This window comes from Brienomyrus brachyistius, chromosome 14, assembly GCF_023856365.1.
Source record: "Brienomyrus brachyistius isolate T26 chromosome 14, BBRACH_0.4, whole genome shotgun sequence".
Classification (NCBI taxonomy): domain Eukaryota; kingdom Metazoa; phylum Chordata; class Actinopteri; order Osteoglossiformes; family Mormyridae; genus Brienomyrus; species Brienomyrus brachyistius.
This window is the reverse complement of record NC_064546.1, coordinates 8,587,009-8,604,491: the sequence shown is the minus strand read 5'-3', so window position 1 is coordinate 8,604,491 and position 17,483 is coordinate 8,587,009. Positions and strand designations below refer to the sequence as shown.

General features: G+C 39.3%; 1 protein-coding gene across 1 annotated transcript in view; it reads left to right on the top strand.

The window, feature by feature from the left end:
- tecpr2 (tectonin beta-propeller repeat containing 2) overlaps nt 1-17,483 on the top strand; it is a 75,196-nt gene that overhangs the window by 44,753 nt on the left and 12,960 nt on the right. The window contains exons 13-17 of the mRNA XM_048974921.1: nt 8,497-8,638; nt 9,985-10,225; nt 10,986-11,075; nt 11,147-11,380; nt 16,532-16,680. Coding sequence (XP_048830878.1) covers nt 8,497-8,638; nt 9,985-10,225; nt 10,986-11,075; nt 11,147-11,380; nt 16,532-16,680 — 856 coding nt within the window. The remainder of the gene's footprint in view (nt 1-8,496; nt 8,639-9,984; nt 10,226-10,985; nt 11,076-11,146; nt 11,381-16,531; nt 16,681-17,483) is intronic.

Below are 17,483 nucleotides of genomic sequence, written 5' to 3'. Positions count from 1 at the left end.
TAATCGTTAAACTCATTTACTATATCAATTTCATTTTTTTCAATTATAAGACCCTTATTGTCAAATTAGTGATTTCAGCTTTTAAAGTCAAGTTAAATGTCATCCTTAGCCTCCAATGCAATCTTCCTTTCCACATTCCTCTTGGCGGTTCTAATGTTATTTTTTAACTCAACCTGTAGACTTTTACAGTGTACAGTTTCTAGTTTAAGTCTCAAACAATTAAAGTTAGCCTTCCTAACATTAAATACTTTTGTTTTGGACTTTGCTCTTCAGACACAAAAATTTACCTCAAATTTAATAATGCTGTGATCACTACCATCCAGTGGTTGTAAAACCTCTAATTTTCCAATTCTATCCTGGTTATTAGAGAAAACAAGAGCAAGATTGGCTAGGTAGGGGTATTAACAAACTGAGTAAAACACAATCCTGTACCAATTCCACCATCTCAAGTTCATTTACAGGAGAGCCAGAGACTATGTCCCACTGTATCCTAGGTAAATTAAAATCGCCCATAATCACCACATCATTTTTATTACTCATAATCCTGATATCGTCAAATTACATTCTGATCTCCTCTGCAGCTACATTAGGTGCTCTATAACAAACCCCAACAATTAGGCCATTTGAGTTTTTAGCATCTAGTTTTATCCATACTGTGACGGACGGCAGAATAAAACTGCGGGGATCCAGATATGCGCACAGCAGGAAGGTTTATTGGATCTGTGGTTGTTGAGGTATCCAAGGGGTTAAGAGCAAAGAATGGTCGAAAGCAGGTGTCAATAGCCGGAAGGTCAGTCCTACACGATCACGAGGGACACGAACACACAGGGGAAGGGGAACAGGAGGAGCCGGTCTCAGCAGGTGAAGCGGGTCAGGTACGGGAACGAGTCTGGGGAAAGGGAGAAGACAAGGCAAGGTAAGTACAACAGGAACACGGAGCAGGTAGGGAATACTGGGAAGACGGAAGACAAGTAAACGCTCAGTAAGGCACATAACCATGGCACAATACTTCGCACGGAGATGTGCATGCTCTTTGCTTTTCTATGATTCTCATTAGGGGAGAATACGGAGCACATGGAGAACCCCGCCTACTTGGGAGGGGCTGACGTAGCGTTGGCGGCGGGTTCCGCCTGAGGGGGCGTGACACCTACAGCTTTTGTACTTTTATTTTTATCAGAGAGCTCCCTTGCCTGCAAGTTTTCTTTTACGTATACTACAACACCACCTCCCTTCTTGCCTACCCGGTCTCTGCGGAACAACGTGTAACCATCCATATTATATTCTTCTCTATCATTGTCACTTATCCATGTTTCTGTTATTCCTATAATGTTGTAAGTGTCTGATGAAATTAAAGCCTCTAAATCATGAATTACGTTTCTAATACTCCTAGCATTTAAATACTTTTCATCTCTCCCCACCTATATTCTTAACTAACCTGCCTGCTCCTCCAGTCCCTAGTTTAGGGTGCAAGTCCATCACAGGGCACAAGGCAGGGGACACCCTGGATAGGATGCCAGTCCATCACAGGGCACAACCCTGGGGTACACCCTAGATGGGATGCCAGTTCATCACAGGGCACTACCCTGGGGTACACCCTGGGTGGGATGCCAGTTCATCACAGGGCACAACCCTGGGGTACACCCTGGATGGGATGCCAGTTCATCACAGGGCACAACCCTGGGGTACACCCTGGATGGGATGCCAGTTCATCACAGGGCACAACCCTAGGGTACACCCTGGTTGGGATCCCAGTCCATCACAGGGCACAAGGCTGGGGTACACTCTAGATGGGATGCCAGTTCATCACAGGGCACAACCCTGGGGTACACCCTGGGTGGGGTGCCAGTCCATCGCAGGGCACAAGGCTGGGGACACCCTGGATGGAGTATGCCAGTCCATCACAGGGCACATCTACTGTACCTATAAATTCACTAGGACTGTGAATCAATTTTTAAAAATTACAAATAAATCACATAGCTTTCTGTGACTAATCATGATTTATCACATTTAACATGAAAACTTACAATTATAAACATATACAAACTGAATTCCTAAATTTCCAATTAACAAAAAGTGGACTATACAGATCATTCTCATGATCTCAATACTATAACAACAATTTTCTCTGCTTATTTAAATTAGTTTAAACTGGGTTTTGCATCTGGGGTACCGATCAAGGTTTTGTTGTAGTACAATTTGAAAAAAAGATTCATGGGTTTTTTCAAACTGTGCCGAGGCATTATATGTTCATTTTCAGACTAATCGCCCCACAAATGAAGCAGGAGTGCTGTGTGGCAGCAAAGGGAAGAAATGGAACCTACTGTATGTGTGTTTTTGTTCAGTTTTTTTATCGTGCCAAAGGAACATCAGGAAATCATTGTAGTCGTGCAATTAAGTCTTTTGTGAAATGTGAAGATTAGAGGTTTTACCCCTCCTGTATATTGCACAATTGCCCCGTATTGAAAAATGAAATGATGTGCTCAGTTTTGAACCAATATGCAGCGAGATTAATAGTAAGCTCAATTTAGTTTCTTTTGGCACATCAAACCAAATCACAATTTACATTAGTAGGATCAACTATGCTTCTGTAACTAACAATGCAAAACTTATGGGTTCAAATCCCAAGGAGCACATGTAAATTGTAGCCCTTCTCTCTACTGTAAGACTTCTTGGATAAGAAAAAAAAAACAAAATCTCCATGACCCCTCCAGACATTTGTATATACTATTACTGTACCTGTTCTTACTGTTATGTCATGGAAAATGGTGGTCAAATGAGGAATGCGTAGAATATGAATATTTAGACCTATAAAACATATGAATGTTATAAATGACAGTTTAATGGTGAAATATATGAGTACTGACTTCACTGCTTCTATGTGTTAATCAACGTTAATAGTAGTAACACTTTGAGTGAGACAGTGAGAAGTCCTACATCCTGCCAGTATGAAGCTCTGCCAAATCATTTGTACAACGTGGAGTTGGGGAATTGCAGGAGTCTGGCACACTGATCAGTAAATAACTCAGATCTACTGTGTTGGGCACTAGAGATACATGTATAGAATTCAAATGTCAGTGGAAAAGCCTAGAAACTTAGGGACCAGCACCACACAAACTATTTTTTTCCCCTTGTTTTGTGCATAAAAATGGGGAGGAATTACACTAAAGATAATGATCACAAAAAAACAATGCAGCTTGTTGTATTCTTAAAAGACTTGTAAATCCATTATCTCCATAATACAGCTGCTCCTTGTTTCAGATCTTGCTTTTACCGGCTCCTCTGAAGAAATATAATAAGCCTGAGATATCACATACAAGCCTCTTGCACCCTTACACTGTAAAATTAAACTCAACTTCATGCTGCCCTCTTTCTCAAAGTTTCAGACTGATTTGAACCCAGCAATGTATCATTAGTCTATAATATTCCTCTGCTGTTGGTTGAACTTCACAGTTCATGTCCTTTGGCTATGGCAGCTGCATCAAGAAATGAGCTACCCTAGTTGTCTGCTAGCTTTTTAGTTTTTCCAGTTTACGAGTTAGATGCAATAAACAAAAAGTCGTGACCAATAATACAGGTTTTTTTCTTTGACTTCGATGGGTTAACAGATAAGCCGTCTGATTTAAGCTGATCTGAGGTTCTGATTTTAGACACACAATGTCTTGGACCATATTTGGATGAAGTTCAGCCTATACCCTGACACCCATAAACATGCACTAAGACACAAGGTGCTATGCAGATATTTTATCCAAAATCTGAATATCTGATGAATTTCCCATTTTGTGTTGCTGAATATTGCTCAAAAGCCCATAAAATTAATCTGATGTAGTGAAAAGAAATTTTTATGAGATACGAACATAAGAAATTCAGCCCTTCAAGCTCATTTGGGGAGCTTGAACTTGAACTTAACTAATAGATCAAGGATGGGTCATGAATTTGTTGTGAAACTAAGTGGTACAAATCAGGCATCGAGCATGCACAAACATGCAAGCAGATAGGGCAGGTGGTACAGATTGGTTCAGAAGCGCAACCAGATGATGTCATTAAGCGAGCGCCAGTCAAACATTACACGGTAGGAAACGATGTGGAGATAGAATAGTGATAGAAATGTGATATTCAGTTTTGTGTTATTCAGCTATTTTTATACTGAAGAATGGAAACGATTGTAGCAATTATACAACAATTAATTGCTGTCAGCTCAAATAATCACGATCAGCCAATTCTGCAATAATTCTGGCAGGCCTATCCCTGTCAGAATTATGGCCTAGTCATAGGAAAAAAGACTTGGCAAGCTTTGGAATTTTAATTATTATTCATTTTATAGATTTGTATATGTTTAAAAATCAGTTTAAAGTTTACTTTTGCTGCTTTTGCAAGAGCACTGCATATGTTCTTGATCATTTTCATTCTTGTCGTTTAAATCACTCAAAGATGGGTTTGTGAGACATTTATGAACTCCTATTTCATTTTACAAATACCACAATATTTATTACAACCAAATCACATCACTAGGAAAACATGCTATATGAGTATAGTATATTCAACAAAATACTTAAAAATTTCTTGTGTTGCCATTCAAATCTTTTTCTTATATATGTTGTATATTCTTGTATATGTTACAACCAACTAACATATATATATATATATATATATATATATATATATATATATATATATATATATATATATATATATATAATTATATAATTTTACTTCTTTTTCATAATTTTCTGCTTTTGGTGTTGTTTTCAAGGCTGTGTTTGTATTGTGTTTCAGTGGCAGGGTATTTGCTTAACCAATCAACAAAAAAGCGTTTCGAGTCCCACCCCAAAGTACCAAAGAAGTATGCCAGGTGATTTGGCACTTTTACTGCAACTTTTGTAATGGTACTTGACCGGAACTCAATGAAAAAGCGAAAGTACCGTAGCAAATGTACCATACTTGGTGTGGTGGAAAAGCGCCCTCAGTATTTTATATGAAATATTTTCTGAAGCTTCACTACCTTTTCATTATTCATACTTCCAGCCTACTGGAATTTTTTGAGTTGCCTTGGCGGTCAGGTTCAGTGTGTAGGCAAAACAGACAACATGCAGAAGCTCCATGTGACAGCAATGAACCATATTAGCGCCATTATCTCTTCATAACATCTCTTCATTCTCTTTAAGGTCCCATTCATTTAGTACCTCTGCCAGCAATGCTGGGTTATTCCCTGTATGACTGGAATACATTGCTCTAGTATGCAAAACTTGCAATGAGGACACCCAACTTGACGTGATGTAATGGTACATTTTTGTGACGACTGAATCTCTTGCTCTCAGAGTCCCAAGTCAAGGCCACTCTCTCCACTTTCTTGAGTGAAGCTGCACCGTTTTTTTTTCCATGTCTTCATGTAGGTTCCGAACTTCCACTTCACTCGTGTTCTTGCGGTGGCAAAATGTAGCATGCCTCCAGTACACTAATAATGTTTGTTTTTCAACAATGCTAAATTATGAAGGCATATTAAAGCCAGTGAAGGTTAAAAAATAGTGAGCTGGGGAAAGTGGTAATATTTCAAGAAAAAAAATGAGAATTTCCGAGATTAGAGTTGGAACTTAACAAGAAAAAACTTGGATATTCTCTGAGATTATCAAGTTATGAATTTGCAAGAAAAAAAATTGTTTTTTTCCATCAAAGAAACACATTGCTTCACTGTCCTGCTGTACCACACCCATTTGAATTGCCTATAGATATAAGCAGCCATATCCTTGCATAGGTCCATTTTGTTGTAGTTCCTGATGCACAAAAACTCTCACCTCATCCAAATCAGTATGTTGTTTGGGACATTGTACAACGCTTAACATGAAAAAGCTTAGCGTGACTTCATTTTACAAAATAGAGATTAATGATAAGCTTAAAAGATCTGTTGCTAATTTCTTGGTGCCACATGCCACAGGACACCTTCAGAGGTCTTGTTTAGCCTTGATGGATGAGCTACAGGAGGACCTACACCAAATTATGCAGGTGGTTTTAATGTTAGAGCTAATCTGTGTGTGTGTTTGAGTATGTTTGAAAAGGACAGCAGTTAACCACTATTAATTATTCCGAATGTGAGTTCAGCTAACAAGCAAGGTAAAGTCAGTTCTTCACCAATATACGTTGTTGTTTTGTGGACAAGGAATTGGTATACTCTAAGTGAAAGAGCAAAGAGTTAAAATACTTTGATCTGTAAATACTTTTTCATTTCCAGGTAATACATCCATTACTTCTAGAAGTTAGTGAGTGTGGGACTGTAGGGAACCGCTCAATGGCGGAATCCAATGGCGTAGTCGAAGACTCTGAATGCGTGTTGGTCCTTCCGAGCACTCCTGGAAATTACTTACCCTTTTTAATATATAAAGTATTCTTTTAGACACAGATCTGACTCCATTTTATTAAAGACCTTATTTCAGCATATTGTAGTCATGACGTTTATGTTGTTCGGATTACTTTGGTACTTTCCTTTATATTACCAACTCTAATTTACTCCTGACAGAGGAGTCCGCCAGATTCGCCTCGGCTGATAGGGCGATCCGTGGGCCTGCTCCACAGGGTTTGCCTTAGAGGTACGGATATCGCCACCATTTAAGACAATGTCAGCCTCTGATTATTTGGGTCCTTCAACCTATATAATTACCCAAAGGCTCAATATCCGCCAACATTGAGCCTGTGGGTGCCTCAGAGGTTAAGCCGATTTTTACCCAAACCACATGTACTGTACATCCACCTCAGGGGCTCAGCCAGGGGCAACCCATATCATAACTTGTGTCAACCTCAGCGACAGTGAAGGCGCACATTTCGTAGCGGTAGTTTGTACGAGGCTCACTTTGGGCTCGTATGAGGCACCCTGCCGATGCTACCCGGTATCTACCTTGTCAATATCTCAGGGACTATGCCCGGTGCCTAGGAACATAGTTTGTACGTTCCTCAGGGTGTAGACCGGTACCTTTCATCAGCTTTTGTTGACCTCAGAGGTTAAGTTGGCCTGTAATTAAGCTTGTGCGAACTCCAGAGGTGTAGTTCTGGTATTCACCGTAACTTAACCTGGGCAGTCGAGTTTGGGAACTGTATAAAGGGGATTTAACCCAGAGGCTGCAAGATAGTATTCACCATTTTGGTTCTAATCATGATAGAAATTCAATCTGTAAATTTTATAACGAAGTTAGCAAATCAGACAGTCATAAAGTAATCAAAACAACATTTATTAAACATACTACAATATACAATTATTTACATGTGGCCACATACTCTTAAATACATTTTCATCAGGACAAATACAATACTAAACAATCACATTCCTCAGCTGAGAGTGCACAAAGTTCTGCGGAAAGTATCTGACTACAGATGGACGCAGTTCTCTGTGGGAGCTCTGATTACAGAGTGACTCCCCGACATCTTCAGAGGCCCTTCCTTAAGTGTTCCAAACCAGGTGATGGCATGTCTCTGAAGACTGACCAATTTCGGTCAATGGTTAATTTTAGGGAATTGCTGATCTTGGTTCTCAGGTCCCCAGCCAATCAGATCACTTTAGGGGGTGGTTATAATTCCCTTGTTCTACCATGTGGGAGGCTCTCATTTTGGTGGGTTTAGCCAAATTTTCTATATTTCTCTTAGGGAAAGTTATACTACCTTATATCTGAGAGTATGATACTCGCCATCTCATGCCTATTCAAATGAGACCAAACGTGTGTATTTGTCCCTAACATCTATGTGTGGTGAGTTATCCTCTTTATAGTGGAAAAAGTGTCTGTGTCTGGAGGCTGACACCTGTTGTTGCTGTGAATTGACTCTGCTCACTCCGGGAGTGAAAGGTCTTGCTTTTTCTGTGTTGCTCCAGTTATTCTTATCCAGTCTCTCAGGAGCCAGCAGGCTTTTGCCTTCCTTAAAAGGGGTGGTCTGATGAGTGGAGTCCAGTAAAGTCAGGGTCACGGATCCTTTTCTTGGAGCTCTTAAATGCAGGCTTATCAGAGTTGAGGCCTGCGGGGCCTATAAGTTTTATGTCCTTACAGGACGAGTATGGATTATATGTCTGGACCAAATGACAGGGCTGTCAGGGGAATACAATGTTGTCTTTTTAGACGGCACCAAATCTAGTTTGTACATGGTTGTGATACTACCATATAGTCACGGGGTGTGAAATATTTTACTACTGATGTTTATAATGTGAAAAGAACAGACTAGGAATTTGACCTAATGTAATATTCCAAGAAAATTGACAATTCTTTCAGAATGTATTGTTGGAGTATATAAAATTGTATCGTGACAGGAGCCACCAAAACCCCATGTTGCCCTGGTTCTCAATTTTTTGAATTGTTGAAGTTTCCTTTCCAATTCCTTGAACCCCCTTTTTAATGACAAAGTCTTTAATCATTGACAGGATTCATTTTTTTTGTTTTTCCACCTTCCACATAACAATGTGAACCGTTTACTCTTCCACAGATTATTTATCATCATTCTCTCTTCTTTCTTTGCATGTACCCATAGTGAGAGACAGGGTCTAGAACCAGTTTGCATTTCCTTGGGACATCAGCAGACCCTTTGGGCCTTGGATACCAATGGAGACTTGTGGTTTAGGACTGGGATTTCTACAAAAAAGCCCAGAGGATCTGATGAACACTGGTGGCAGGTAAGGTTTCAGAGATGTCCAAACATTTTTTCACCGCTGTGTCATAAGTTTCTTAAATGACTCTTGGGAACACATAGGAGTTTGGGACTGGTCCACCATCGCTAATGCTTTGCTTGTTAAGATGATAATTCAGAAACCATTGGATGGATCTTTTGCAAACTTTGCAAAGGCATTGTATGGGTGATGAACTGGAACTGCTTAACTTCTGAGATGGATTGTTCGTTTTGTTACTTGACCCTGTTAGGTGTAACCTGGATAACTCAAAAAAGTCTTGACAGATCATTTACTGGCTTTGCAGAGACAAAATTGAAGCATCACTGCTTCAATTGAGTGGAAGGCGTGAAAGCAGATGACATTTGACCTTGTGAATGTGATAAGTCAAAAAGTGCATCATACTACTGCTTTAGAAACATTATATGGGTATAGATCTACACCTGATTCCATTTTCAGTCAAAATGCCTCACAGATGTAGCAGTGGCACTGTGTGGCAGCAAAGAAAGGAAACATTGTAGGGATGATAAGCTGGAAGTGGTCAGATAGCCCCAAAATTGATGCAGCACCACATAGTGATATACAGTCAGGTCCATAAATATTGGGACATCGACACAATTCTAATCTTTTTGGCTCTATACACCACCACAATGGATTTGAAATGAAATGAACAAGATGTGCTTTAACTGCAGACTTTCAGCTTTAATTTGAGGGTATTTACATACAAATCAGGTGAACGGTGTAGGAATTACAGTATATAGCTTCAGGCAATTGATTTCATTAGCATGATAACTGAAAAAGTATTTGACAGATTTTCTCATCCTGTGCAGTCATGCAAATTTTGAGACAAATTGCAAAATTGAAGCAATGGTGCTGCTAACAGCAAAGAGAAAAATGAAATGAAAATGAAATATGAGTCTTATCATTGTGTACAAGATAACTCTTTCTGTTGTTATTATTATTCTATTTACTATCAAAGGATCTTATTACCACTTCATAAAAACATTACATGGATGAAAATCCACACTTGAATATCTTCCTCATGATTGACCCCAAATCAACCCAAAACTGTAACTATGCAACTGAGCGCAGCTGACGGTGAAAATGAAAGCTGCAGCTGCCATGTTAATCACTGAAGGGTAGCACAGGACAGAAACTTCAGTCTTGAGATTTGTGACCAGAGTGCATAATGGATATTTAATTAAGTCTTGTTTGCATTTCAGTTTCATATCACAGTGGCTTTTTCTTCCAGGCCATGGATTTTACTTATTTCTTACCATTGAAACACTGTAACAATTCAACCATTTACTTAGGGTTTATATTTTAACTATATCATTTGGCTTTATTTCTTTTAGGTTAGCATCACAGATTATGTTGTATTTGACCAGAGCAGCCTATTGCAGACATTGATCCAAGCGACTCAGAGTGTAGCCACAGCCACTAAGGCACCTGTGGAGAAAGTTGCAGATCGCCTGAGGGTGGCATTCTGGTCACAGCAACCCCAGTGCCAGCTTAATTTGGTCAGTGCCAGCAGCAGTGGAATATGGATCGCCTCTAGCAGGAATGACCTTCATGTGGCCAGGGGAAACCTCATTGGTAAGGACATGAATTAATTTATCATTTCATAAATGCAATTTAATATCAGGAAGAATAATATTTTCAGTGCTTCTGTTTTATCTTTCAATTAAACTTATTTGTATTATAAATTATAGTGCATGTGTTTCAAGGTGTATAATCAGGAATTGACATAACTGGTACGCAAATACGCATTCACCTTTAAAAGCGATACGTGTGGCAATCGATTGTCATAACGGCGTGAATGCATACGTATTTTATGTGTATTTGCGCCGATATGACAAGAAATTATTGTGCATTTTAACCTTTATATCTTAATTTGTACTGTATTTGTGGTATAGAGGTTAAAATGCATGATCATTTCTTGTCATATCGGCGCAAATGCACATAAAATAAGCACGCATTCACGCTGTAATGACAATCGATTGCCGCACGTATCACCTTTAAAGGAGAATATGTACTTGTGTACCAGTTATGTCAATACCTGTGTTTAATTTATGTTTGCATTCATATCCAGTAAAACTCATAGTCATCAAAATTTCAATGAATGTCTGTCTGAAAAGCTGTTTATGACAATATTACTTGTGTTAATTTAATGTTGCTTGTATTTTGAAAAAAAAAAAAACAAGTTGTAAAAAGGACTACCAAATTTTTATTCAGTCTAAAGTATGACATAAGTATCCTCAAAGTTATTCATGCTATGAATAGAAGGGTGTTAATTTCCTTTATAATTTCTGTTGTGACAAATAATGAGGTGTACCATTTCTGTTTCATTTCTCAGGGACTTTCTGGAAAAGTGTTCTCCCAAGAGGAACAGCTTCAACTACCAAGTGGGCTTTTGTTTTGGCCTCAGCTTCTTCAACAAAAGAAGGTAGGCAAATTCTGAATGTACTTGTCATGAGTAGCTGGTGACACTGTCTTACAGCTTTCATATTCCTGCAGGGAATTTTCTGTGGCTGGGGCAGAATAGGAAGGACCTATTGTGTATGTGGGACCGGGATATTCAGCTGCGCCCCTCTACTGTACAACTGCCCACTGAGATGGAGATGTTGCAACTCTCTGCATGTCATGATGCTTTGTGGGGCATAGACATTTATGGCAGAATTCACATCCGGACCCTGTCTACAAGCTGCCCCACTGGCATGTATTGGACGTTGCTTGACCTTAGTCAGCTTGGTGAGTGGGGTTTTTCTCCCTATACTCTGGTTTCCAGCATGAAGAAGAGATGAGATAATGTAAAAAAGTTGAATCTGATTTTGAACAGGTCTCTGCTCCCACTGAAATTTGTATCTGTGGATTAGACATTTTTGTTTAAACATCATAGCACAGTGGCTTTATGGATAACATCATAGTACATTGGCTTTGTGGATTATATCATAGCACAGTGGCTGTGTGGATTACATCGTAGCATGGTGGCTTTGTGGATAACTTCACAGTAAGGTGGCTTTCTGGATAATATCATAGCATGGTGGCTTTGTGAAAAACATGGTAACCCTATGGGTTTGTTTGTGGTCTGGGCTCTCAGTTTGTGATATTTGCATGTTGTCTTTGTGCTTATGTGAATTTCCACAGAGTACATAGGTTTTCTGTCACAGTCCAAAGACATGGAATTAGGTGAACTAGTGAGGACGGATTGATGGATGGATGTTTGCATAAACAGGATATCACAGCATGATAACAAAATATTATATATATATATATATATATATATATATATAAATTGGGATTATATATATATATACCTCCTCTACATGGATGACATCAAGCTGTATGCCAAGAGTGAACGAGACATCGATTCACTGATCCACACCACCAGGATCTACAGCAATGACATCGGAATGTCATTAGGGCTGGATAAGTGTAGTCGAATGGTAACAAAGAGGGGGAAAGTAGTCAGAACCGAGGGGATCGTACTGCCAGAGGGCAACATAGCAGACATTGAGGATAGCTACAAGTACCTTGGAATCCCGCAGGCAAACAGGAACCATGAAGAGGCCACAAGGAAAGCAGCAACAACCAAATACCTGCAACGAGTAAGGCAAGTCCTGAGAAGTCAGCTGAATGGGAGGAACAAGATCCGGGCAATCAATACCTACGCCCTACCAGTCATCAGATACCCCGCTGGCGTTATAAGCTGGCCAAAGGAGGAGATGGAAGCCACTGACATCAAGACAAGGAAGCTCCTCACAATGCATGGTGGGTTTCACCCCAAATCCAGCACACTGAGACTATACACTAAGCGGAAAGAAGGAGGCAGAGGACTAGTGAGCGTCAAAGCCACTATCCAGGATGAAACATCGAAGATCCATGATTACATCAGGAAGATGGCCCCGACTGATGACGTGCTCAGTGAATACCTCAGGCAACAGAAACCCAAGAAGGAAGAGGAGCAAGAACAGGAACCATCATGGAAAGATAAACCCCTGCACGGCATGTACCACCGGCAGATAGAGGAAGTGGCTGACATTGAAAAATCCTACCAGTGGCTGGACAAAGCTGGACTGAAAGACAGCACAGAGGCATTAATCATGGCAGCACAGGAACAAGCTCTAAGTACAAGATCAATAGAGGCTGGGGTCTACCACACCAGGCAGGACCCCAGGTGCAGGCTGTGCAAAGATGCCCCTGAGACGATCCAGCACATAACAGCAGGGTGCAAGATGCTAGCAGGCAAGGCGTACATGGAACGCCATAACCAAGTGGCTGGCATAGTGTACAGGAACATCTGCGGGGAGTATGGGCTGGAAGTCCCAGGGTCAAGATGGGAGACACCTCCAAAGGTGGCTGAGAATGATAAGGTTAAGATCCTGTGGGACTTCCAGATACAGACTGACAAACTGGTAATGGCTAACCAACCGGACATAGTAGTGGTGGACAAGCAGAGGAAGAAGGCCGTAGTGATAGACGTAGCAATCCCAAGCGATGGTAACATCAGGAAGAAGGAACATGAGAAGCTCGAGAAATACCAAGGGCTGAGAGAAGAGCTAGAAAAGATGTGGAAGGTGAAGGTAACAGTGGTCCCAGTGGTAATTGGAACACTCGGGGCAGTAACGCCCAAACTGGGAGAGTGGCTCCAACAGATTCCAGGAATGACATCTGAGATCTCTGTCCAGAAGAGCGCAATCCTAGGAACAGCTAAGATACTGCGCAGGACCCTCAAGCTCCCAGGCCTCTGGTAGAGGACCCGAGCTTGAAGGACAAAAGACCGCCCACAGGAGGGCGAGTGGGGATTTTTTTTTTTTTTATACATACACTTTATTTTTCAAAAATGGAAATTCTGTTTTACAATATATTTCAGCTCCAGAGCATGAAGGCAGAGGCAGTGTAGCAGTGAACATGCCCAAATTATGTTTATTAATAGAATGCTTTCTTTTGCATGTAAATAAATAAATATTCATTACCAGCCAAGAGTGGGAAAACAGCTACTTCAAACTATACTTATTAACTTGTACAACGTATTATATAGCAGTGAAAGTGGTGGAAGTTGGCTTGGAACTGACGAGTTACAATAAATTTGAAATAAATGTTTCTTGTTAGATTTAAAGCATGGAGGTAGCTTAACAATCTCAACCAGCGTGGCTATCACACCATACTTCAAACCCATGCTAATTAGCTAATTAATTTGGTTATGCTTGCTGTTGAGTCCTGCATTTAACAAGATAATGATCCAGAACGCACTACAAAATTAAGAATTATCCAGTGAAGATGGAAGGTAACCTGACCCGCGCAGTTTCCAGACTTCCATTCCATATAACTTCTGTCCAGTTTTGTCCTACATAAGATGAAAAGCAATGTAACCCGCAAGCAGCCTACATTTCTGGGAATTGCTGCTGAAGAGCTGGAAAGACATGATGTTTATGATGATTTATGAGATTTATTATGATATATTTATGATATATACAATGAACATATTTAGATTTATGATGAATACAATGAACATAATGAAAAACAGTCAGACTTTGACTGGTGCTGCACTCCTTTTTGGACATTCAGATCATTTTACTATATTACAGATCATAAATGCAAATCTGGTAGCTGTATGTGCATTCACATAAAAAAGTAGGCTTATGATGTCATCAGTTAATTAGCATGGGTTGTCTCCATTGTCTTGTAGACAGGCTGCAATGCTCATATTAGAAATGATGGTAATATTTAAATTAAGAGGGATAAATGCTACTCATGAAATGTCCATAAAAAGACATCATATTAGAGAAAAATCATATCCAAATTTCAGAATTGTGCCAGTAATTTTCTTTTAGTGCTCTGACCATCGTCATGATCTGTGAAGCTAAAGCAAACACTCAGAGTCATGAGTATTGAAACTTTTATTTTCAGACCTTAAGAATTTAATCTGGACTGTGGGCTGTGTGAAAGTCCTTAAATGTAAAAGCAGCTAATGTATGGAACCACTTGGACACTTGGAATTTGCATTTCTGCTTTTGTTTGGATATGTATTGTAAGACTGCTCCATTATGGCAAGAATCATAATCACAATTATTTTGGGCAATATTAAGATCATGATTAACATGATTACTCACTGACTTTGGAAATATCATACATTTATTGAACTTTTTTTAAAAAAACTTTTAATAGCTGTAGATTTCTTTAAAGTATAACTATAATTCAACTGAGAAACAAACAAAACGGGGCTGGAAAGGGGTGCGCTGGAAAGGGGGAAAGAGACACCATTGAAAATTTGACTCAAAATAATTGTTTTATTTTGATTATATTGTTTTGATAATCTAAAAGCGTAATTAAAATTAAAATTTGATTAATTATCCAGCCCAAATGGTTTGTTTATCTACTGATTACTGGCTCATATTGGAATGCACTGAAAATAATCCCCCCAAATGACAGTTTCTGGAATTGCTCACCCAGTTAGGAATGGATTACACTTTCCAGTTAAGATCTTGGTAGAGTTCAAGTGGTGAGGGGTCTGAATTACAGTTGACAGAACAGGGAAAATTAGCTGATGAATTCTTATACATTCTTATACATTCTAGTGTGTAGTGTTATACATTCTAGTGCACAGTGTGTATTCTGTAAGAGGAGCTCATTTGTTGGATAAAACATGAAACTTACATGTTTTTGTTGGATTTTCCTATCGTTACCTGTGGTCATGATCTTTGCATATACAGTAAAATCTCGTTATAGTGGACTTGCTTATAACGGAATATCGTTTGTAACGGACAAGGTACGTTGGTCCCGGCCGTGATCCTTTGAGAACATGCAAAAAAAAGCATCGGATATAGTGAACTCAAATATAACGGAATTTCTCTTATAACTGACAAACAATTTGGTCCCCAGGGCTGCTTTTAGCTGTAGCTTTGTTCGGCGATAACGGATATGCCGCCTCCGGCATGTGGCGTGCCTGTGATATCCAACGCAGATATGTAGTCAGGATTATTAAAAGTTCCGCATCTGGTCAGGTAAAGTTGGTTTACTACATGTACAATATAATAATCTATACCAAAAGTGTGTCTGCTAGGGTTGGCATAAGTAAATGGTGTCCTGTAGTTGTGTTCTGGGCATACAGCAACTCTGGATATAACAGACTTTGGATATAATGGACTGTTTTGCCAGGTCCCTTGAAGTCCGTTATAAATGGATTTTACTGTATTTATCAGTGCATTTGCAGTTCATGATCAGGAAGGTGTTGTATAATAATTACATTAAGAAATTTCTGGAGACCTTATGCTTTCTCTTAGGAACAATTTTTAGGCATTTAGGTAGTTTTGGGTGATAATTGGATAGGTGTCAAGTGGTACATAATAGAAGATGATTTTCATAAAGATTCAGAATTTCATATTTTCAGTTGTATCCATTCAAGATGAGTGTTATTGTTATGATGCAGACTAATAGAATAATTAAGTATTTAGAGCTTATTCGCATAATAAGTTGCTGCTGTTTTAATTAGTGTCTTTTTGTAAGTTGATTTGATAGAATATAAAAAAGATGTCACAGTGTTTTGGTATTAAACAGAAACGCTTCCATTATTCCAATCCAATACGCTATGTAAGCAGAATGTATGAGTTGTAAATCAAAATGAAAGTAAACTATGTTCGATGTTTAGTTGTGGAGTTTGAAATTTATATAAGTGCATGTATTTGTGAGATTTATTACATATGCCTTTGAAGTTATCTAAAGTATATAGTAACTGAGTTAGAGTATTTAGACTACATTTGTTTAGATTTTTTTCCTTCTTTGTCACTCTTGCTAAATCCTGCTTATGTTGACTCATTTATCACTGTTGCAAGCTGAGTGCAAGTCTGACATAATGTTTCCAAGTGCAATTTTCATACTGAAAACTGGTATTTTGTATTGCAGGGGATGTAAAGCTTGTTAGTGTTTCCTGTGGAAGTCAGAATGTGTGGGCATGCGATCAGAATGGCAATGTGTATTTTCGTGTTGGCACACAGCCCCTTAACTCCAGCATGATGCTCCCAGCCTGGATCTGCATAGAACCCCCAGAACAGGTATGTGCATTTAGATGATTCATTGTCCCTATCTGACATTTCCATGCTGACCATTTTCACAAATCCCGTTCTTCACAAAAATGTAAAAATGTATGCATTAATTATTTGTTGTATACTGTGCTTCCACACAACTGTGGAGTTAAGCAATTATTACCCTGCTTATGTATTTAAAAAAGCAAACAACCTGAGAAGAACAAGTTGGCTATTATTTTGGCTGATGTTTTGCAACATAAAGTGCCATAAGGTGGGATTAGCAAGTTAACATTCCATCAGTTACAGTAGCTGTGTTGACATAAGATGTACTCCTTGAAGTGATTTCTATGCATTGGGGTCAAGATACAAAGAAAAACAAATCAGTACAATTAACGTTGATTTAAAGCTCCATTCAGACATGCACTGTCATCCAAAACCTTTCTAGACATTACCTGGAGGGGCTGTATGTGTGAACACAAATGTTCAAATCAGTCGTACCTTAAAATGGACTTTGCCTTGCTAACTCCCTAGAACAAAGAAATAAGGGTAATTTCCGATTGACCCCCATGTATGAATGGAGCTCAAGCAATTTGGCGTGTTAGTGATGTTTCTATCATGTGACTGGTGCGAAAATGGAAGAATTCCGCAGTGTCCTTTTTGTGTTCGGCATCCTGCAAGCTCTGACCAAGTGTCACCCCACGTCTAAACCAACTGGAGTACTTCTAGTAGGTGTGAAGGCGTCTGACATGGACAGTGACTGGTTGTGTGCCACATGTGTGCAGTGACCAGTCTGGGTCCAGAAAACACTGATAAATGTTTGTTCATATACT